This window comes from Tamandua tetradactyla, chromosome 26, assembly GCF_023851605.1.
Source record: "Tamandua tetradactyla isolate mTamTet1 chromosome 26, mTamTet1.pri, whole genome shotgun sequence".
Taxonomy (NCBI): domain Eukaryota; kingdom Metazoa; phylum Chordata; class Mammalia; order Pilosa; family Myrmecophagidae; genus Tamandua; species Tamandua tetradactyla.
Window position 1 is genome coordinate 26,741,524 of NC_135352.1, and position 24,531 is coordinate 26,766,054.

General features: G+C 37.8%; 1 protein-coding gene and 1 long non-coding RNA gene across 7 annotated transcripts in view; one reads left to right on the plus strand and one right to left on the minus strand.

Moving 5' to 3' along the window:
* SORBS2 (sorbin and SH3 domain containing 2) overlaps positions 1 to 24,531 on the plus strand; it is a 183,253-nt gene that overhangs the window by 79,346 nt on the left and 79,376 nt on the right. For 4 of the 6 annotated variants that reach the window (XM_077144634.1, XM_077144630.1, XM_077144631.1 and 1 more), the window contains exons 2-5: positions 546 to 595; positions 5,636 to 5,728; positions 11,561 to 11,587; positions 11,943 to 12,067. In XM_077144634.1, coding sequence (XP_077000749.1) covers positions 586 to 595; positions 5,636 to 5,728; positions 11,561 to 11,587; positions 11,943 to 12,067 — 255 coding nt within the window. In that variant the 5' untranslated portion in view covers positions 546 to 585. Of the gene's footprint in view, positions 1 to 545; positions 596 to 5,635; positions 5,729 to 11,560; positions 11,588 to 11,942; positions 12,068 to 12,768; positions 13,411 to 24,531 lie in introns of all 6 variants that reach the window. The other 2 variants (XM_077144627.1, XM_077144628.1) reach the window with 1 other exon arrangement.
* Positions 1 to 24,531, minus strand: part of LOC143669972 (uncharacterized) — a 43,641-nt gene that overhangs the window by 9,481 nt on the left and 9,629 nt on the right. The window lies entirely within an intron of this gene.

A 24,531-nucleotide genomic window follows, 5' to 3' on the forward strand; every position in this document is an offset into this window, starting at 1 on the left:
GGTTCTTATAGTAACCATTTATTTTCTTGTCTAAAAAAAAAAAAAGACGAATCTCATCTTCTTTGGCTATGTCTTCACATACTCATTAAATACATTATATATTCCCTGGTAACATATTGACCCACATTGGTAAAGTAATGATTCCAAAATACCAAGGTACATTTTCAAATTCTAGAAGAGGACATTCAGCAACTAATGATCCTTTTGGATTTAGAGAACACAAATTATTAACATAAATGTTTGCAAAGGCAACAATTTTTAAAAGTGGAAATTCCTCTACATAAGCTTATTTGCCATTTTCGTACATGTTTGCCATTAAGCAAAAACATAAACTTGTGGTCATAGGACTAATAATAATAATTGAAGTTTAACTTGCATAAAATTATCAATTCTGTTCACCTTATTAAACCCTGATTTAAATAAGACAATCGATAATGTGATGTTAATTCACAGGTAACACTTATAACAAAACAAAACAAAAATACCTTCATGATAGTTGTGCCACAGACTAGTGAACAAATTAATGCATCATTTTTTTTCTACAGGAAAACTGAAGACTTTAATAACAAACCCTCCAGGGTCAAAATGAACACAGGTATGCTGTCTCTGCTAGTTACAAATTCTTCGACTTTGCTCTCTAAATATCATCCTGGCCCTAAATCATTAGTATAGCACTCTGATGATCCTAAATGTTGTTTCTGCGTTTCTGATTAGTTACGTAGTCTAGATCTAGTACCTTACTTTTTTTATTTATGCACCAATATTATAGCCAACAAAAGTTGAATATTCTGTTTTGTTATCTCCCCCTTCCTTTTTTCTCTAATCATATCGTGAAATTAACTCTTATAAATCCTGGGAAGAAGTAGTATGTCATTTGCATGCATACATTTTTAAACCCTCATTTAAAATAGGCTAAATTCAAAGATAAACTGCCCTAGTGGAAGATATTTAAAGTTCCTCATTCTATAATCTCTTTATTTTAACACAGTAAACAGAGTCCCAAAGCTTCAAATGAAATCAGCCTCATTAATCCATAGTCACAATACATATAAACTCATAAGCATTTCATTTTTAGATATGAGAACAGTATCTCCAAATTGCCTAATTTGATGCCTATAAAATCTGATGCCTGTGTAATGTGCACAGGTTGATGGTAAAAATGGAGTATTAGTTATACATGCCATGTACACACTTTTTACCCACAGTAGGAATATTTTTGGTTTACACTTCCGTCTTTTCCCCCGAAGTTCTTATATTCACTATTAATTAATTCAGGAGCACCATTCTCTCCTTGAAACATTATCACCTGTGTTAAAAAAATATATGCCATTTCCTATCAGCAAATTGTCACTGAAAATTGCTTTAGCCAGTCATCTCATGGCAGAGGAGAAAGAAGGAGCCACAATAGTTTCTCCTGTCAAGTTGATTGCCTTCTTGCCATCTCCTGCTTTTATTGCAGTGCCTAGAGGGAGGAGAAACAACTAATGGTGAGAAACAATATGTCTAATCTCTAGATCAAGTGCTGCCCTTGCAGAAACCTTCTCCAAACAACCTCAGAGGATGCTTTGGTTGGCAGGCTCCTAAGGATGCAGTCTACCTGTAAATATGCTGAACATCCGGGCAGAGGGAGGATTTTGGAGACAGCCAAAATAGAAAAGGAAACCTTAGAAATCAAGAGCAATTATAACCCAATATATGAACCAAGTGAAGGCATTTGGAAGATTGGAGATAACAGAATTCGACGTGGGAAATAAAAGAAGAAATATTATTAGGCAAAGGAGATTGAAGAAAGCAAATAGAATATACAGCTCATGGCTGAGGGATTGTCAGTTGTGAAACTGCAAAATCATTCCCACAGAATGTCCACGTGAAAAATACTTACCGATGGTTCTGTGGCATCTCCCTGCAGAATTAAATCAAACATAACTTCCAGTTGCCATCATTTTGTGAAGTGCTGATTTTCAAATTTATTATAACACTATTATGACAGCATCCGATTACACTGAACAATCCATACACGTGTAAAAGACATTCAATAATCAATCTTCTTAATCTATAATTCAGTCCCTAATAAGAAGATGGACACTTAGAAATTTGCAAATCTTTAGGATGCTGGGGTACTTGAGCTCAAGTCGTTATTATAGTAGTATTGTATTCACAATCCTCTAAAGTATCCTTTCATTCCTAAGAAGTGAACTTGCATCTGAATGGAATGCTAATTTGCAGACATGTAAATGTTTGCAAAGGAACAATTTTTAAAAGTGAAAATTCCTCTGCATATACTTACTTACCACTTTCACACATGAGTAGTCACCATTAAGAAAAATATAAACTTAGGATCATAGGACTAATAATGATTGAAGTTTAATTTAAATAGACATATAAATTCTGTCCACTTTATTAAACCCTGATTTAAATAAGATTTGATTTTACCCATATGGGTGAATTTCCACATATTCAAACCTATGCATAAAATATTGATTAGAAGTTACTGGAATGCTTTTTAAAATATTCCAAAGTAATCCTGTAATGTTGCTATAAAAACATGCCATGTTAAAATATATATATAAATTAATATTGCTTTAGGAAGTTGGAGAAAGCATTATTGCTGTGCATACAAAAAATGAAGTAAGAATCAGCTCCTAAATGTCTAATTAATAAAATTGGCCTTGATAATGTACCTATCGATCATGAAAGAGGTGCAATACGATTTAAATGTCCCTGAGTCGGTCACTAAGATTAAAACAGTGAAGATTCTTTTAAATCGGCTTTTGCTTTTAATCAAGCACATAATAAACTAGCCAAGGGAAATGTGGTTCATTTTCACGCTAAAGCACTTAAGCAATATAAAAAATACACAAAAAGCATGGGATATCTGCACTCTTATTAGAATTCATAACCCATTATTATCTAAGGCAAATCTTAGCTATGGGAGAAAAGAGAGAGACATCAAATAATTGCTTGTAGGTGATTCACTCAGAGCATTTTCAAGCAGGAGAAACAGCTTCCAGGAGTCTAAGGGCTCTGTGGAAGGTTGCCCTGTAAGGCTGCAGGCGATAGGAGGGTTTGAAGGTAACAGCAGAATTAGGATCCATTAGGATGGCCGAAAGTATGAACAGCAGCATCCACATTTTGAGAACTCCTTAAAATATCTTCAAGGAATGGCAGAAAAGTATTGATACTTAAAAGTAATTAGAAAGAGAATATAAGAGATTTCTCTGTTTCAGCAATTTCACAGATGCCTCAATATAATTTTTTTCTCAATATAATTTTTTAAGATAAGTTCTATATTAAACTCTTTATAATAAAGACGGCTTCTTCATTTAGTTTGTCTAGGTCTTAGATAAATATATCTTCTGTATTCTAGGCATAGAATACAGAAATTGTTTAACCCGGAGATTCACAAACTTTCTTGGCTTACTGTGCGCTCTCAGGAATATTTTTTCACAGCATTCCTAGGCCAAAAGAAATACCTAACAGTTCTGTCTATCAAGCAGTTATGTGCAACTTAATGAAGTTTTATGTTACCAACTTAGTAGCCATTTGACAAAAATGAAACAGGTAATGGGCAGGCCATGGTGGCTCAGTGGCAGAGTTCTTGCCTGCCATGCTGGAGACCCAGGTTGGATTCCCGGTGTCTGCCCATGTAAACAATGAATAAGTAAGTAAGTAAGTAAGTAAATAAATAAATAATGCACGTAAATTGAAAGAAAAAAAATATTTTATTTCATTCCTAAGAGCCACAGTTACTTAAGGGATGTGTGTGCCCACTGAGCATGGCAAAACTTCTCAGCCAACTCTTATTATGGTTCAAAATGATTTTTACAGTGTACCTGCTTTTTTATCACAGCAACCACAGAAAACTCATGCTTTCAAAGAGATGATACCATCAGAGGGAATATACTCACTCTGTTCTGTTGAAACTGGACACTACCTGACGCTAGTAGCTCACTCAGCTCCTGACAGATATCACTGTGTTTTCCTCAAAAATGTGATATATTCCCCTGACATCCCTATGAATAAACTGAGGTGCCCCAGGACATCTTGGCACACAGTTTCGGAACCACGGGTTATGCTGCATCTCTTCATTCTGAAATTTTATCTTGTCATCTCTCTACTTGTTATCAGATGTTCAGGATTAAAAGACCCAGAAAAGGACATTGTTAGCGTGATGTCCTCGTCACTTTCAACGCCTTTGACGACACAACCCAACAGTAGCTGCCACTCATTCAATAGTAACACCTCCATCCCGTAGGACAGACCTGTCCCTCCTAGGTATTCTCAGTTTGCAAGTTTTGCTAAAATCCTACTGGGGACCCTCTCAGAAGTATCTCCGGTTGGAAGTATCCACTATTTACATCTTTCTTGTTCGGTTCTTAATTATAGTCTTTGATTCACTGGGCATATTTTCCTTTAGTGTTGTTGCAAGTCGTTTTTCTGTTTTAATTATTGTCTACATTAGGAAATTATTATCTTAAACATACATTTTGCAAATTATATTTTGATATGAGAATTATTCTACCAACTTTCAGGTCTATTTACCTTACCGTTTTGTGATTTTTACCACTCACTAATTCAAATCATACTTCCAAGCATCTTTACTAAATTCCCTCATATTCATGAAATAAAATGGTACTTATCCATAAGAAAAAAGGAAAAACTGGGCATAGCGTGTAGCAATATATGATTATATTATTACGTTGTGGTTATAGTTTGTCTTATTTGTTATCGTTTTCAAAAAGAATTAAATTTAAGTTATTTTAACTCCAGAAGAATGAGCAAAACTATTTATTGCGTATGTCATATGACAAAGGAATGTGGGAATGGAATTGGGATCTATTTGTAAATAGAACATCAACCTTCCAATTTTAGAAGTCTTCTTACTCTAAACTTCCCATAGCCCATTAAAAATGGATGATGCATTTTCACTTGTTTTACTTTCTGTTGTGATTTACATAACTGTAAATACATAGATGGCACACATATTATTCAGAACTATAAAATCAATACATTGATTTTTAAAAACATGATAATTTTAGTACTGTATCTATCCATACTAACTTTGAACTCAATTGTGCCAATCATTTCTATATTCAATAATAACTATGTTGTATGCTAATGAATCCTATACACCAAAGGTATCATGATTATATCAGTTAATAACTTTTACTTCAAGAGTTGCTTCAAACTAGCTTCAGAAATCATAATAACTAGAATACAGCAATATCTGAATGATAGGTACAAAAGTCTGTTTTATCATAGCTATCAAGCCTGCAATACAGATTATCCATAACTCTAAAATGACACTGCATATGGATTTAATATGAATTGAAATTAACCACTGCAAGCAAAATTGAGTTCTGTGATTGTATTTCCATAAAACGTGAAGTATAACATCTTCCATTATTCTTTCACAAAAGCACTGGCATCTTGTTCTAAGACACTCCCCTGGTTTTGTTTTTGTTTTGTCTTGAGTTGGGGGAGGGGATGGAATTGGCAGATGTGTTCCATGGTTACTAATTCTGACTGCTCATCTCTCTTGTGGATGTCTGGCATGTTTCACTCACAATGCAAGATGTTTGCATGTGCTTTCTCTTTTGCCTCGGCCTCTGCTATGTCATTTTTTTGCTTCCAGATAGCGGTGGGTGTGCTCGCAAACGCGCTGCCATGTCTGTCACGTTAACATCTGTGAAGAGAGTTCAAAGTTCTCCAAACCTATTGGCTGCAGGTATATTATCATTAACAAGTGGATGTACACTGGAATGCCTTAACCTGCCTTTTGCTGTTACTAGAATTACCTCTCTTGGATTATTAAAGCGTCTGTAAATACCTTTCTAATGCCCCACAAAGTTATTTTTCTTATCCCAAGAATAGCTCCTATCCCCTCTGACTGTTTTTGTTCTGAAAATAAAAAGCCAAGGGAAACTGATAGCTTGTACAAACCATTTTTAAAATCTAATTAAAAACAACAGTCAAAAAAGTGTGTTAACTGCAAGTGTTAAAAACTAGGTTTTCATTATATCATGATCTAAGGTAGCACATTATTTAGTTAAAATAACTTCCAGGTTCTTGTGTGTGTGTATGTGTTTGGGTTTGTTTTTCTTTTTAATCTAAAAACTGTGGAATGAGGAGATGATGTGGGCCCAGGGGGTAAGGAAGAGGGATTTGCAGGAAACCAAATCTTCGTTAATTTACTTCTTCCCAAAGGTTGCCAACAGAATGATGGAATACTGGTTTTGGAAAAGACTTTCACCTTTTCTTTAGTCCAATCAGCAAAGAACTTTCTAATTTATATTCTTAGAGACATCATAATGCAGACCAATTAAGATTAACACACCCATCCATACAAAATATCTTCTAGAAAGTAATGGGGGTGGTGACACTTCAACATGAATAAAGTGGCTCTTCTCATAATAAATGTCTGTGAGTTATTCCATGGCTCAGGCTTGTCTAAGTCTACAGACACTTTCTGCATTGGGAGGGGGATGTTGCAATGGAAAAAAATCAAAGTGAACCCAGAAATCCCAGTATCTCTAGACCCTAAAATATTCCCAAATATTCGATAGGTTGGTTGGTGGTTTAATTGTTGGTTGATTAGTTGCAGTTTGGGAGTTCCTTGTTGTTGTTTTTTTATTGTTTCAATGAGTTTTGAAACAGAGTGAGAAAGGGATGGAGAGCATTTATATAATTTTAATTCTCACTGCACTTATCACAGTGCCTTTCACACACATACATTTAGTAGTTCAATAACTCTTCAGTCTGTCATTGGCTTTAAAGTCACTTGGTCCCAAACTACCCAGCCTTGCTGGGGACAAAGCAGCTTCCATGTGGAGAATCCCACTCTCACCTACCACCACCAATCCACAAATAGATTACAATATCCACGTGTAAATGCCAGACCAGAGGTCTCCATAAAATGTCAAGTAAAGAAAAAAGTGCATATTGCTTTCCAATATATGTAGTATGATCTCGTTTTGATTAAAAACAAAAAATTCACCATATAGGTATTTGTACATAGGTACTCATGTGTCTGTGAATATGAAAAATATTATAAAAAGCTGCCGATGCTGTTGACCCTGGATACCCTGCGGAAGTGGGAATTGAGGGAAGTCAGAAAATAAATAAAGTCCCGGGGTATCACGTAATTGGAATACCTTTATCATTAATATTGTTGGCATTTCAGCCAAATAAAACCCTTGCTCCAGCTATTTACACATGCCAAGAATTGTGGCATTGTTTCAACATTGTGAAATCACTTTTGTTTATAAAAGTAAGCATAAAAGGAAAAGCATTTGATTTAACCACAGCATATCGATATTTGGGAAAGTAAAGACTGACTGAATATCAGCAAGTTCATTTATTCAACTTAATAGAAACAATTTAATGCTTTAGAATTAAAATAATACGAAAGATTTAATGCTTTAGTAATATGGAATGAACTTCAGTAATAAAAGTTGTTTGATGGCTGTAGAGAACATTTTAAATTTATCACTAAGAGTGAGATTTCTAGAGAATGAAATGAAGCCCCTGAATTTTCTAATAGTTGTCCTTTGCAAACAGACCTCTTTTCAATCAATTAGACACATAGGCATGATCTATTTTTTTAAGGAAATTTTGATACCATTTTAGGCCCATGGCATTCTTTAGTAGAATTCGGAGAACTTGACACAGTGTCTTTACATGCATCAAAAGGAAATTAATTTTAAAAATCTGATTTAACCAATATTTATTGCATTATATAGCATTAGAATAGAACAACCTTTATGTAAAAGAGTACCACCACAAAAGCTTCAAGGCCAATAGATGAGAGAAAGAGCAAACCTCAGGTGCTCCTTCATTTCCTTCTGACGGCGGGAAATCAATGTGACTACCAGCCATCAACGATTTGTCCCTGTTGGATCTGTCTTTCTCTTTTCCTTTTACAAGGAGTGAAGCCCCACTGGAAAATTCACCATAGCATGCACCAGTGTTTAAACCTAAGCTAGAGCCAAAACAATGACCAGAGAGAAACAATAGCCCTTTTCCAGGTACATTGAATTGCACCAAAACCACTTGGCAATCTAGGGAAATATTAATAAAAGTAGAATCTTCCATTACTGGACCACTGTGCCAAGAGATGGGGGCCTGCCAACATCACCCTTAGAAAAATTAGTGTGTTCATCCGCAACTCAAGTTTTCCTTAAAAAAAAAAAAGGATTTGTTTGTCATTTTCCTGTATCTCTAGGCACTTCATCACTCCCAAATGCACAGAGATCTGTAGGAATTAAATGAGGGTAAATGAAGAAAATAAATGAAAAGGTTTGTCACATGGTTTAGAAGCCCTGTAGACACTAATTAGTTAACATGAACTTAATTAATATGTTTAAATTATTTCTTGCAAAACACTTAAGCCCTCTAAAGAAAAGAGTTGTAATCATGAAAACCATCACCATTCTCAAGACAACGCATAGTTTATAGTGTCAGTATAGAATGTTGGTTAAAAGGAATTTCAATAAAACCTTGGGCATCATAAACACAGCCACATAGAAGCCGTAATATTGGAGTTGGAGGGTTCAGAAGGGGCCTTGAGGGCACCTAGTCCAGCCCCATACCGAGTGGGATGCCCTGCCTGACTTCTCCATCAGGGGCCCACCGCCTTCGGCCTGGACACGGACAGTGTCCATGGTGCTAGCGGACAGAACTAATGGTTCCTAAGTCCCAAGGACCCTGTTCATATTCCCATCCAAGTCAGCCAGGGGAAACGTCAGCCTGTCCCATTTAGTTTATGCTTCACTTTTCAGAGAAGCAGTGACTGTCTTCCATCATTGAGATCAATGACTATTGAGGAACATTAGAAATTGGGGACTCTGATCCCTTGAATCATAACTGTTTTCTCACAAGTAAATGATCATGAATAATGTTCAACTTATTGGGCTAAACCATTTGCCCTGTGCCTCTGTCATATGGTTGGCCTGGTCAACTTTTTTGTAAACCTATGTTCTTTTTACCTGACTAGGATTCAGGATGTTTTCTGGTCCTTACTCCAAACCACACTTCTTCCCACTTCCCAAAGCTTTCCTGGCAAGGCTACAAGAAAAGCAGGGCAGTATCCTTATACTTATATGCAGAACAGGTACTTACCTTTCAGTGCCTCTGAAGACATATCAGAAAGGAACAAATCAGGATTGAATGTCTTAAATATCCATAAGTGGGTTATTTTAAAAAAAAAACCTAAAGCATTGCACACTTGACTATCTTAAAAGACCATCCACTTTTAAAAGTAGACTTTAATTATTAACATAAGCATCGTTAAAATATCAGTTCATCCTGAAATGTTAGTCCATGGTCATTTTTCCCTTTTGTCCTCTCTGTTAACGTCATATGTTAAACAAGTCCTTCCAAGAGAGCTCAGCATTGTTTATGTTACATGTTCTCGGAAGCACTGGTAAAGGTTCATTTGGAAATCCCTGGGCCACGTAAACCACAGAGGGGCCCACAGCTGAGCCAAGATTCTCTGAGCCCATCTGTTCTCTAATTCTCCCAATTAATGTTTATTGTGGTTCCATGACCACCTCTGTGGCCACCAGGGTGGAGGAAAAGAGCTGGCCCTCTACAAACCAGTAATTAGGGAAGGTTGTCTCAAGTGTCCTTCAAACCTGTTTATTGTATCCTCTTCTTCCTCGCCACATCCAGCGCTTCCCTCTCACACTTCCAAGCCACCCTGTTATCTCCATCCCCAGCACAGACCCAAACACCCTTCTTTATGAACTTAATTTTATCACACCAAAGTAGGAAAAGCTCCCTTTTCTCAAGCAAATAATTATAATAGAAATAATAATTATTATTAACACTGCTTCCCTTTTCATGTCCATTTCCACAAGTCCCCAAAATTGTTCCTTGTCTCCAAACACCATGTGGTACCCTGATAGTTAAGTCTATCTCCTTGTGGTTCCCAAGGCGGAATCATAATGATTGCTCTGTATGGTTAAAGGATGCTATTTTTTTTTTTATTGTTTATTAACTTCTCATTGTCCTTTAATGGATTGGGGATTTTAGTCATTTCTGCTTCCATCAAATTCTATAAGTGGGATCTAGTAAACACTTCACACATAGCTCCTCAAAGTTATGTTTACTTGGTGTACTCATTTTTTACTCTGACTTTGAATTCATTGGACATAAAAATCCATACTAAATGGGAATTATCAGAAAGAATGAAGATTTGTTAGTCCTCTTTAACTAAATGAATAACTAACTCCTGAGCTGGAGTCATTCTAATGTACTCTATGCTTACTCATAATTTTTTTTCTTTCTTTGATTTAAGAAGATAGATAGAAAATATTATATATTTTTTCTAAATCAAACCCTTGCATTTCTCAACCCGTTTTTATCTTTTCAAATTCATTTGTTTAGATTTTAAAATAACTATTACTTAAACGTTAGAGAGAAAATGCAGAGTATTTGTACATGTAACATGTAATTATTTCTATTATAATTATAGAATTATAATTCTATAATTATTCTATAATTCTATATTTTTCTATATAATTCTATATTTTCTATATTTTCTATATAATTTTATATATAATTCTATAATTCTATAATTATAATTCTATAATTCTATAATTATAATTCTATAATTATAGAAAATACATAATGGAATAGAGTAATTTAGTAATAGTCCCAGAGAACATAGAGAAAGAATAAAGACATGGGTAACAGGTTGGGCTAAATGACCCCAAGAGTCCTTTCCGAAATTAAGGCTATATGATCTAGGTAAAGTCGACTGATACAATAAAATCAAGCAATGCAAACAGATGAATTCAACATGTCTGTTAGTTATGGACTTTAGATGAATAATGCCAATAAAACTGGCAGTAAAGATTTTATGGAGCCACTTTCCAACTGCATTATCAAAAGCAATTTATTAGAAATGAAATTTATTTTCCATAGCTTACTTGCAATGGAGTATATTAAAACATTTCTTTCATATCTGAGTATAAAACGACTTGCATGGCAGTAAGAAGAAAATTTAAAGTCTAGTGAGTGATTTGGAAATATTACATAATATGGAAGACGCATTTATACTTTCTTAAAGTAAAAGCAAATGCAAACTACAAAATATAATCTCATCTAACACTGAAGTCGTGTGGCCAGTGACAGCAAGGCACTGAAAAATTATGATCTGGTGGTTTGTTGTAAGATTAGGAGAAGCATTCATTGTTTATAAACCAGATTCTTTTTGACTATTTAATTTGATATTTATAAATTAATATATCCAGCTTGGCCAATAGCAAGATTAAAATGACATGTTTGCAGTATTACTGAGGGGGGGAAATCAGTGTATGACACATAGTGTTAATTGCATATTATAGATATTTAATGAATATGAGTCTAATTAAAACAAAACTAATCGCACAAATCTCCCCTTAGTAAATTTGACATATGCAGAATTTTAGAACTGAGATAACATTTGCAAAAAATCATACATGGTATTTTGTGAAATGATTTTCCCTTGATTGTTCATTTATTTTACCCGAGCATTAATTTTAACATCTCTTTCTTTTTCCTTTATTCTTTTCAGGGCGTGATTCCCAGTCACCAGACTCAGGTACAGAAAGGCTGTTCTGAATAACTATTAAATTGGTGGTTTTATGTTGGGGGGTGTTTTTTTTTTTTTCTTTTGAGGGAAGTGCATAGTCCCGGTATCGAACCCAGGTCTCCCGCATGGAAAGCAAGCATTCTACCACTGAGCCACCCGTGCACCCTTGGGTTTTCTTCCAATGTGTGCATAATCGCACTGTTAACCTCACATTAAACTGAAACTTTCTGTACAGTTGTGCATATTAAATTAAATCAAATTTCTAGAAAGAAAACTTCAACTTGGCTAATAAAAACAAATTTAAAAAAATATTGTTAGTGAACACAGATATTTTTGTATTCAATTTGTTTTCCCTCAATAAAAGCTTGGAGCTCTTACAATGATCGCTATCAAGAGACACTGAACGGAGATGCTACATATTCCTCTCTTGCAGCAAAAGGTTTTAGAAGCGTTCGACCAAATCTACAAGAAAAAAAATCACCAACTCAGGTAATCCTGTATATTCTCGTCTACTGTTATTTTAAAGAATAGTTATCAGACCACTGCTTAGCGCCTTTTTTGCTAGTAAGATGCACATTTTGACATATGTTTTACTTTTGATATGTTTTTACTTTATGTGTTTTGATCGCCATGTTGTATTTACACAGGGAGGTCAGGTTTTAGGTTCAAGACAGTTTGTTGTTGTTGTTGTTGTTTTTCCCTGATTGTTTAAGTTTATAAAAGTAGGTCAGTTCCCGGGCGGGCAATGGTGGCTCAGTGGCAGAGTTCCTGCCTGCCATGCTGGAGAACCGGGTTCGATTCCCAGTGCCTGCCCATGTGGAAAAAAAAAGTAGGTCAGTTCCTTAAAGAATGCTTAGCCGTATACAGTAAATATACCTTAAAGTCTATAAAAGTATTCCAAAAGGTATATATTCACTTTATTAACGTAATTTCCCAGAATGTAAATGGAAACCAACTTCATAATGTATTCTCTTTAAAAAAAAACCTCTGATGGGAACTGTTGACAATAAATTACAATGTATTCTAAAAGGAATGAAAATGATCATTCAATCTGATCAGCAAAATATAAACATAGTAAGGTGTGACATCGCTCCACCTTCTCTAACGGCAAGTTTGACACTGATTTCTTTAATGACTAACTTTGACTTTCTCTTTGTTTTTCCTTCAACATTATTTCTTTCTGCGGATAGTTTTGCAATCCAGGCACTGCTTTCACCACAGCTTCTATAGCTCCTTGATAACCACTCACACAAAGGGAGACATTTTAGACCAGTTACTTACACCCAAACGCCCTCTGGTCCAGAGTACTTTATTAACAAAACATCTGTTCAGCAACTATGTATTCTAATGCAGATCCTGGACACACAATGGTCTATTCTGCAGAATCTAACACAACCGTGTCATATACACAAAAACTCACTAATCCTTTGCCAGCAGCTTCCAGCGCTGGTCCCCCACCATTTGCTAACACCAGTAGCCCGTTTCTACAAGAGGACTACAGGCAAGATTCTCAAACTTGGAGAATTTCTACCTTGAAACTAACCCATAACCAGGATCTAGCAAGCAGCATTCCCTTTAATACACCACAGTTTTCCAAACCTGCTGAAGAGCCGTCATTTCCCAAAAGGCCTTGCTCACTGCCCCCGAACCCAGTGCCTGAGACACACACAGCCTCTCTTTCCATTCAGATAGTTCCTTTTTCAGGACGTGAGCCTGAAAGCCACAAACAGATACCTGAGCTTTCTCCAGAGACTACAAAGATATCTCTTCAGCAAGAAAGACAAAAATCTGCAGTTGCTGTGGCCTCTCAGTCCTCTTCTGACTGCCGAGTGGTACATTACACTTTCCAGTCTCTTCTTTCAGGCCTATTGTACAGACCTAACGCCTTTGCTTTGGGCTTCTTGTATAACCGAATGCTTTGTTACAGTTTTGAAGTAGGAAGGTAAAGGAGAAAGAAACCTTATTCCGACTTAAAATCCTACTAAATTCATCAACCAATTTCTAGGTCTATTTTATTTTATGAATTATATGCATTTAATGTATGATCATACACAGGCATGATTTTTACCTAGAAATCATGTTTTAAAAGTTTCTTTTTTCTCATATATTTATAAGAAATCAGTGATGGTTCAGTTATCACTTCAGCCACTATAAACCATCTCATCACTTAAAGAATTTTTAGGTTTTAAAGTATTTTTCATGCCAGACCTTTTAGAGCCCATATGTATTTACTTATCTAAAACCTCTTAGAATAACTGTCAGTTATAATTCCCTTTGGCAGAAAACATTTATCTTAATTTCAAGTAGCATTTATTCTCTTGTTGGTCAGTTCATTTTCACTGAAACCTGATCAATTTCTACCATTTTAAACTTATTTCAGAAATCATATTGATCAGCTTTTAATACCCAGACTGTTGGAAAGTAAATATTTCCATATATGCAAAATCCTCTCCTAGCATCATTCTGTTGGCATTTTTAGTCCATTTACAAGAAGAAAAATCTGTTTCTTAAGCACTCCACAGAATAACAATGTTAAGACCATTAGCTTTAAAAGTTAATTGTAATTTTTGATCCAAGCTCTATCACAGGCTCTGTGAAGGGGCAGTCATCTTAACTTCTCTTTTAGCCTGGGTTACAGAATGGAAATATTAGTCCTCAAATCACAGTTTGTGGTGTGACTAAGGAGGTAGCTGAGATAAATCACTTAGAACAGAAGAAACACTTTATAAATATTAGCCATTAATAAAAGATGTATAAACAGAGGCAGTAGCAGCAGTAGTATTCTAACTGGTACGCTGCTGGCAATAGTGCCAGCTAAGCCCTGTTCCAGGTTCAGGAGTCTTGATACTAAAAGAATTTAGAGACAAGAAGGCCATAGGAATAAGCAGTAAAGTTTATTAAAGACAGAGAGAGAGAGAGAGAGAGAGAGAGAGTACACGTTAAAGGAATTAACGCAGACACGTTCAAGCAAGAAGCACGCACTGAGTGCGAGTGGGTTGGCGTGCTTTATAGGAAGGTTTTTGCTCTTGACAGCTTCCCATAGTGACCTTTGACCAGTAGGGGCTTACACGGTTTCTATTAACCAGGCGCTTGCAGGGCTAGCGTTGTTTCAGAGAGAGAGAACTATTGGAGATTGTGGCCAGCCCATCACGTACCCAAAATTTGTCTTTGGGAAGATGTTTAACAATTTCTACAACCCCTCTTATTAACTAAGAGCTTGGTTCCGGCCCATGATTTTACAAGCTTTTAGAGTTTGGGAACATTTCCATGGTTTGAGGAAGATTGGAGGCTTTAGGGGACATTTTTGCCCCATGAAGTACGTAGCTGAAGTTTGCAGTTTACATTAATTCCTTTGGAGCTAGATAAGAAACAAGGGACTTGCAGTTATCCATTAACTCTTTTAGAAGTTGGATAGGAAAACAGGAAACCAGGGGTTTGCGGTTGTCTGTTAACTCTTTCAGAGCTGGCTAGGAAAGCAGGGACTTGCAGTGGTCCTATTTTCCCCTGTTTTAGTAGTATTGAAAACATAGTATCTAAGTCAGTAATTTGCACAATATTCTTTCCTATAGCTGCATTATAAAACCTAGCCTTGAAGATACATATTTTTAAACTTTGTAGAAAATCTTCAACAGAGAGCTGACCAACAGCAAACTTCCCACCCACTGCCATAAAGCAGGAACATTAAACATTGACTATTAAAAAGGCATTGGATTTTTCATACTTCTACTAAAATATCTCCTCCATCAGCTTGTAATTATATGCAAAATTCATTCATGAGAGCAGTTTCTTTGAGTTATGGTAATATCTGCTGGAAGCCCCTGTGAAATAAGATAATAATTATTATAATAATGACAGCTAACAAATATGAGTTTACCAGGTCCGAGCACTGTTCTAACTTATTTACATTTATTAGTAATTTCAACAATCTCATATGTAGGTATTATTATTATTGTTCCCATTTTACAGATAAAGAAACTGAGGTACAGGCATAAACTGCTTACGTAGGTAGTGAGTAGCAGTGCCAGATGACCCAACTACAAACGCACACAGTCTGGCCGCAGAGCTTGCCCTCTGAACCACTGTGCTGTACAGCCTGCCCTTAGGAAGTAGTTACTGCCAAGTGAGAAGTAGATAGTGAGTCTCTGACACAATGGGAGGCAAGGCAGATAAACTTGGCTCAGGCAACCAGAAAAATCTGAGGGAGAAAAATCAAACTGAGACCCCACAGAGAGGGTTTGCCCTAGTGTGAGGGAGCAAGCTTCCTTGTGTTCTAGAACATGTGTCTCCAGGGATGGGAGAAGTCACAGCAAACAGTACCACATTTTCAACTCAGTTCACTCATCTGACTTAGTTTTGCTCTTCAGAACAGTTATATTATGTTTGAAAACAAAAGTTTCATGATTTTCCTTTTCTATGGTTTGATCACTATCCAGGCGGAACAAGACATTTGGTTTAATTACTCAATCCCCAGGCAATGTACATGATCCAGAAGTTAGGATGGGGGTTCTGAGAACTCTGTCATTCCCCAGCTGTGTACTGAACACCTGCTGTGCACCCAAGTAGTGTTCTAGTCCCAGAGATGGATTTGAAAACATTGGTTTTGAAAATCCTGTCCGGGGTGGGGGAGGGAGCAAAACAGAATAAGTAAAACACTTACTTTAGGAGGAAATATATCATTGGAAATAAAACTAAGCAATGCCTGCTGAGTAAAAATGGGGGAAAGGCGGATTCCATTTAAATAGGTTAGTCAAATCGATCTCACTGTGAAGACTGAGTAGTTTGAAGCAGAGAAGAAACTTCAGGCACAGGGAGCATCTAATACAAAGGGCTTAAGGCGGCAACATACAGAAGTTATTGGAGGATCAGCAAGGAGGGCAGCCAGGAAGGAGAAAAAGTCAAGAATAAAAGGCCAGATCACAGAAGCCCTTGTGGCCCTTTTAAGGATTTTGACTTTTACTCCCAGTTAACAGGGGAGTCACCTGAAGGCCTAGCCCTATCCTTACTTGACTTATATTCCAACAAAACCCTCCGGCAACTGTATTGAGAGTAAACCATACCTAGAATAAACTATACGGAGGCAGGCAGGAAAGCAGGTAAACCAGTTAGGTTGCTATTGCAATAATTCAAGAGAGAAATGACGGTGGCTCAAAGCAGGGTGGACGCAGTGGAGGTGGTGAGAAATCAGATCCTTTGTGTATTTTGGAAGTAGAGCAAACAGGGCTTCTGGACAGATTGCACGTGGGATGGGAGGAAAAGGGAACAGTCAAGGTTGACTCCAAAGTTTTTAGCCTTTACAACTGGGAGAGATGGATTAGCTGTCAGCCGAGGCTGGACTACTGTGGGTGGAGCAGTCTGGGGAAAGATCAGAGGCTCCCCTTGGGACGTGTGATATCTGAGATGGTATTTGACATCCACTGGAGGAGGTGAGTAGGAGGTGGGCCATTGGAATCTGGAGTTCTGGAAGGAGGCCTGGGATGGAGATACATATTTGGAGTTATCAGTTCATGTGTGGGTTTTGTAGCCTTGATCCTGGATGAGATCACGGAGGGAGTGAGGGTAGAGGGAAAGCAAAGTCCACAGACCAAGCCCCAGCGGCCCCCTTAGAGGGGACCAGCAAGGGGAAGCGGAGAAAATCCAGAAAAAGACTGTGTCCTAAAAGCCAAGAAAGGAAAATGCATGGAAGTGCTGTGTGCAGGTGCTGCTGATAGGGCAGTTGAAGAATGAAAGGTGGAGTCTGGTAACTGACTGTTGACTGGTAACATGGACATCACTGGTAATTTCCTAACTGAAAGAGGAGAGTTGCTTGGAGCAGGTTTAGGTAAGACCAGGACGGTCAGCCTTTCAAGGTGTTGTTTGCAGAAGACCTTTCATCTGGTGATTCACCCTCCCTGAGCCTCAGTTCCTTCATATATAAATTGAGGGGGGTAGTGCAATAACGGCCTCATCTCCTAGAGCTGCTGTGAGGTTTGAATAAGATACTGCATATAAAGTGTTTGGTGTAGGAATCTCTTAAGGTATGGTATCTCTTATTATTTTATAATAATATCATTTTTCCAGATTATGCATCTAATTTGGAAGAGGAAATACAATATTTTCAATACTACTTCATTTTTAAGGCTCATGTTCCATGTAATGGTCTTTCACAATGGTGACCTCTTCATTGTAACTTTTCACGTCCTGGTGAGAAAGTTTAGTAAATGCCAAAAGCTGTAAGCTACACACCATCAAACAGCTAAATAGGTGCTATATTATAAAGAATTAGCCTCCCCCAAAATTAGCAGACCAAAGAAACAAAACTCCCCTACACCGAGAGGTGGAAAGGAAATGCTAATTTAACTAAGAAGACAACTGTGGCCTACTGGTACGTTTTAATTCTCTCCATATTTGACAAATTATTGTTTTATAAACTGCATATGTTTTCATTTATCTTTTACAAATTTATGTACAGAGAGACCATGAAGAGAGGTTTGTCCCTCTGTTATTGTGTGAACAGATCTCCTGTTGCTAAAAATGTTACATTGTTCTCAGTGTCAGATAAGTGAAGAGATTAGGCGGAAGTTTAGGAAAGACTGCAAAGAGCTGCTCCCCAAACAGTTTTCCCTGGCATTTGTGAGAGCTGTTTGCTTCTGGAAGATAAATCTGACTCTTTTATAATGAAATAATGTCATCAGTCATTTGTTAAGGACTCACTGTCAGAGCTGTGACAATACATGTAAAGGGATCAGAGCTTCACTGCCATTTAGAAGAGAGAGAAAAATCCACCCCTTTTGAGTAAGATCAATGTGTAGAAGTGAAAGAAGGCATAAAAATGAATATATGTCAGCAGAACCCCAGAATGTACTCTACAGATCGATCCCATCAACATCAGCTCCGATCACTGAATTATCCCATAACTTCTTTTCTGTGGTTTTTTTATGCTACTTGTTGGTCAGGTCTTTGGCAGTTTTTCCACATGACTAATGTTTTTTTTGGTGTATGTAACCGAAGAATAAAGACTATTTGCGAGCCCAATATGAATTTAGAAATCATCTAAGGCCCCCTTCATCATCCCACCCAGCAGATGGGCATTCAGCCTCTTCTTGAACATTCTTAGGAAAGATGAGCTCAGTTTCTTTATGAGGCAGCCAACCAGTGCTCAAACAGTTCTCGGATCTAATTGTCAGAAAGTGTTTCTAGTATTGATCATAACCTGCCTCCTTTAACTTCTACACATTGATCCCATGGAGCAAAAGAGATGAATCTTCTCCCTCTTCCACATGGCAAATCTTCATATGATTGTGCTTCTCCCTATCTTGCTCCCTGCTTTGAGCAAAGCATTCCTGTGCCTTCCCAGCACCCCTAATTTAGTAAAAAATAGCTCTCTTTAGTGAGTGTCACAGTACCCCAGGCACCACGTGAAGCACTTTTCTTGCATTATCTCACATAATTTTCATAAACTTTAGAAGCTGAAGTCACTAATGTCCATATTTTACATCTGAGAAAACTGAGGCCAAGGAAGGCTAAACAACTTGCCCACATCTGCCTGACTCCCAACCCAGAGCTCTTAACCAGTGGGTTGTACTGCCTCTATTTTCTGACACAATCTGACTCTTAGACCCAACCCATGGGCAATGCTCTTAAAATGCGACCCTTCCCAGATTCAACTTAATATTCCTGATATAATCTGAGTACCACAGAATACAGTGAAAATATTTACTCCCCTGATACAGACACCACACTTCCATAAATGTACCCAAATGTGTCTGAGCATTTCAGATCACCTGCCACCCAGGTCCTGGTTAGGCTGAAAAGGCCACTGGTTAAATTTTTTAAAAAAAGACTTTAAGATTAGTTTATAGGACAATCACATTTCACTGAAATGCAGGTGGTGAGCCAGGCCTTACAGGAACTGAAAAACGGTCAACCAGTGTCCTTTCTTAGTCTTAACAGCCACATGGTTCCTTGTCTCTTCTTCGTTCTGTGAGGCTGCCTTTGTCTCCTCTCTTCCTTTCTGCCTTGTATTAAAACTGCCAGTGGATTTCCCTGGCATTCTCTGCCTCCAACTTTGCATGGCCTTACAGCTGCACACCCCAAAGCTACCTGATTGAGCCTTTCTGTGTCATATAATTCAAATACCCAGGAGGGAGGCAGTGTCTAATTGGCCCAAATTAGCACAGTTATTCCTCCTTCTAAATCAGCTGTGCCCAGCAAAATCGAGCTGCGGGAGCCAACGTGGCTGTGGGCACAAACCCCCCACTCTCAGGAGAGGCTTCAAGAGGGGAGGGTGGGATTGTAGGAGGAGGGCGGGGGGGGTGGGCAGGAATTGATTTTTACATAACTCCCACACCCAGATAATTTTTCCAAATAAATTACTGTCAACTTAACGTTTTTCCTTTGAGAGAGAATGAAAACCTGTTTAATTCCTTTGCTAGATGTTTAACACCTATTCCATGTGTTTCTCAAGAAACGAGGCGTGGAAGATCAGTGTTTCACTTACAGAGGCCAAAGAGGATGATGTTAAGATGATTCCATATCACAGTGCTGGGTCAAGCCACATTGGAACCCACAGCAGAAGGAAAAATGTGTCCCCCTTTATGGAGATGTCTTTATGTGTATTTTATTGGTTGGTTTATTTTTAGAACACATAAGCGGTTTTTAAAATATTGAAAAGTAGGGGTATGAAAACCCACAACATTTTGTTTAAATATTGCATTTGTACCAAACTAGAGTTTATTATCATTTTACTTCATCTTAATGAATTAAAAAATCATGTAAGATCATCATAGGTCCAGGCAAAATGATCAAATATGGCAATTTTCTCAGTTGAAAATAAAATGAGCAAAAAAGTAGATTTTGAAAATATAATGGATGAGTTTGCGTCCATTAAATCCAGGATGCACATTTTTCCTTTAGCCTCAGTCTCCAATGTGGCTTCCCATGCCATTTGTCCTTGTTTAAATTGGGGTATTTTGTTCACTATGAATTTTTGCATGGGTTTTAATTTTTTCTAATACTGCATTAAAATAGTATTTACCTGATTACTGAGCTTTCACCACTGCCGTAAAACTTGCACCCCAGGCAGGCTGGCCTCGCCCTAGCCCTTCTCCTGCTAGACCTTGCTTGATCTGGAAAGCACAGCTCCACATCAAGCCCGCATCCCATTATCCTTACCTGTACTAACCGCATCTCTTTTCTCCTCCAGCTTCTACATGCACCAAGTCAACAAACTGATGGCCTGGGAACTTTAAACTACAAATACGTTTTGTTTGGTGGTCCCTGAGATAATTTCATTTACAATTCAGCCCCCTTTAGAGGAAACATGCCATCTCCAGTCCACCATGGTTTCCACTGTTCCTTCTTATCTAACACCCAACCTGATTTGCACATCTTGAATCTCTGCATGGCCCATGGCAGGCACTTGAGTTTGCGATGCCTGTATTTCACTGTGGAAGCTCCCCAACCCTGACTTCCTTTACTCTTTTGCTCTTCATGGAAACACCAACCTTGATCTGGGCTGGAGAACCTTTTCATCCTCCAGTTCTCCTTAGCATTCCAGCTTCAATTTATTTGGACCAAGACACTCAATGCTAGTTTGAACAACTAAGACCTCTTAGTGTGTTAGTACGTTAAGGTTCTAGCACTGTGCCTTCTTCTATCTGAACACTTTGGGAAAGTAAAAAGGAACATGTTCTCACTGAAAGTTAGTGATGCTTGATCTTTAATCATGCACCGTAGCCTGATGGTCTTGAAAAACGAGGAGACAAAACAGCTACAGTGGTTTTTCTGCAGTCATCAATCTGCACCGAATTCAAGAAGAAAAGACATCACAGCTGTCCTTGCTTAAAGTTAGTTTTTCCTACTTCCGGGTAGTCCAGATTGAGAAAATACTTCCTTCTTCCCCTTTTCACACTTCTCCACCTACTCTTCTCACGTTTTTCTAAGGGAAAAGATGTAATATGCAATTCTGTCCTTCCTTGACAGTACGGGGGTATTTCATTACTGTGAGGTCAGGGTCACGTAAAAGGAGCCCCAAGTGTTCTAAGAAATGATTTACATCTTTGCGGCAAGATATTTCAGAGCTTCTGTGTGGGTGACAGGCTGTCGCAGGCTTCTCTTTTTGGGTTTTACCTTTGGAAATTTAAGTGCAATATGACTCACCAAGAGGCTGTTCATCTGTTACCTACACACACGCCCGGTGGCAGACGCGAGATTGTGAGCATATAGGGAGGTGGTGAGAGAAATTCAAAATGTTCTGTTTTCTGTAGAAGCTTCTGTGGAAGAACGAGTGAATGGATAAACATCATTCCCAGGCATTATACTGCACACCCATTACTCACATCGGTGACGGTGAAGTGAAATATGCTTTCATTTTTGAAATGTCTCTAATCCAAAGATACAGCAACCAGTCCTGTGAGAGTAACAGTCATTCGATTTTTCCAATTCATCTTAGAAGAAAAAAATAAATATATTTTGAGCAGATAACTCAAATCCATTGGCATGATTTATATTATTAAACAAAATTTTCACTTAGCATAAGCAAAACTAAGACGAGATTCAGGATTTATGGAAACTTCTTACGTGAACTTGCGTCATTATTAGACGTTCCAATGGAATTACCGAAACTGTGATTGCTTTATACTGAATTCTATTCAGACTTGTAGCAAAGAGGCATTTTTATGTGATGGATTTTTTTAAATCCACCATTAAAAATCTGAGGGAAAAAATCAGTTAGGACTTCTGGTGAGGCCAGCATCATAAAAAGCTTGCCAAGAACTCCAAATGGTACAACTTAAATCTTTGCAAAGCAAGATTTCTAAGTTGCCATAGCTCTCTTTAACCCATTCCCCATCCTTATACTAATTTCTCACCAGACTTTTGGCCACCTGTCTCACAAATGGCCCTGCACCAAACACCCACACCTCTATTCTGGAGTTGAGGGTAGGAATTGTAAGGGAGAAAAAACGCTTCAGGGGCTCCTTCCCTTAAGTTGAAGTTGAGACTTATCATCATATCTAATACACAGCGGACAGACAAGGTGATAGCAGATGGACAGATCAACTTTTAATGAGCCATCCTCTCTCTTCCTCCTATGGGCAGGATTTGGCCTCCTAGGCTCTATAGCCCTGGAGATGTTAAATCTTTTATTTCTCCTTCAGTTTCTTTCTCCTTTACCTAAGACTTACAGGCAACAGCAGTTCTAACTAACTAGAGTAAATTCTAACCATTGCCATTGGTAATTTTCTTTTTCACTTCATTTTTCACACATAGGTTCCTCCAGGTTGCAGTGCTAGGATATTCCAATGTTCAACTCTTGTAGTCTTCTATAGTGATATCAAAGAACAGATTCAAAAGGAATGGAATCAAAGGAAATGAAAAAGAAACAAAATATACTTCCCATTTAGTTGGTTTAGTCTGGGCAACCTTTCAATCCATAAATCAGAAAAAAAAAAGTGAGGGTCAAACTGATTTACATTTGGCGGATGTTTTCACAATTGAGGAGAGGTCCGTAGGAAGGAGTATGCTACAAGAATTTTTGTAGTGAGGGGAAAAGTAATTCTGCTGACCAGTAGACAACCTGATATCACGTCACTGTCACAAGCATAAAAACTAAAACTTCCAAGGGACAAAAAATGTTGACTTCCATTATGCCAACACTCTCAAGCCCCCATCCAAAATTACGTTGCAGTGCAGTGTTAAAACTAGCCCCATCTCCAGAAACACTTACCATAGCCATTTTCCACATGTTCTCATGCTTTTTTCTGTAGTGTGTGGTTGGCACCTAATCTTTCTGAACGTATATTCTGAGTGCGTGCAAATAAAATCTATGCTTTGCCTTCTCTGCCACATTGTAAAAAGAGATGTTTTTATTAATTGGATAATTTATATCTCTTCTTACTACTTTTTCCTCAAACTCAGCTTGGTAACAGAACTTAGCTGCCAATGCCTTGGAAGTAAATGTTTCACAGACCTACAGAAGCCTTTTCTCCCCACCTCCTTCTCTGGTACCTTTTAACCGAACCACTTTTTCACCAAACAGTGGCTCCAGTCCAGCATCACTCATCCTGCCACCACCTGATGATCTGAAGCCTTCTCGCCTTCCTAAACCCCTGACCCTTTCACACTGTCTGTGTAAACATCCTCTCCTAGCTCCTGAGAGTCTTATCCACAGCAACGCCTCAGGCTATCTCACCACAGGCTCCACGGCCATTCTAGATGACTGCTGATGAGAAAGTCAGCCACCACTGCCCATTCAGAAGCACCTCCCCCAACCACGGGTCAGAGGTCTGCTGTGACAGACGGCACCTCCTTAACCACCCCTGCTGCCACTCATGCAATTACTGTTCCTTCCTTGGCCTCCACCAAATTTTAAACAGGTCTCCAAAGGCCAAGAGACTGATTTCCTGTCTGCCATCTCATTTTGCAGCTGAGTGTTTTTATTTGCATGGGTGTTGATTAAGTTAACTGATCCCATACTGCCTGCAGGGAAAATCTATTATAGTCATCCCCATAAAACTACTTAGGCTGAAAAGTTCACTCATTACAGAGTTAATGTTTACACTATCTTGCTTTAGCCTATATCTTGTACAGTGATTTGCCGTAACGAGAAGTTATCTTAGAAATGTAGACAAGTATACATCATAATATTGTCTAGTGATTAGATTGTAGGGAAGTCTTAAATTTTTTTAGAAATTTCCACCCAGTATTAATAATTAATAGCTGGTTGGTAACATATCTCAACAACTGATATTAATGTGTTCTGTGTGAATAGTTCATGTATCTTGTTTCTCATAGAAGTGATCACGGATTGCACGAAGTTGATTTTCTTGCTTCCTCTGAACTAACAACTCTATCTTCTAAATCCATTTGTCTTTACAAGAATGAAAAATGTAAATAATCTTGATCGATATTATAGAAACTCAACCTTGTGACTTTATGGAAATTATCTTTCCCTGAACCATTCCAGTAGAGTAAAT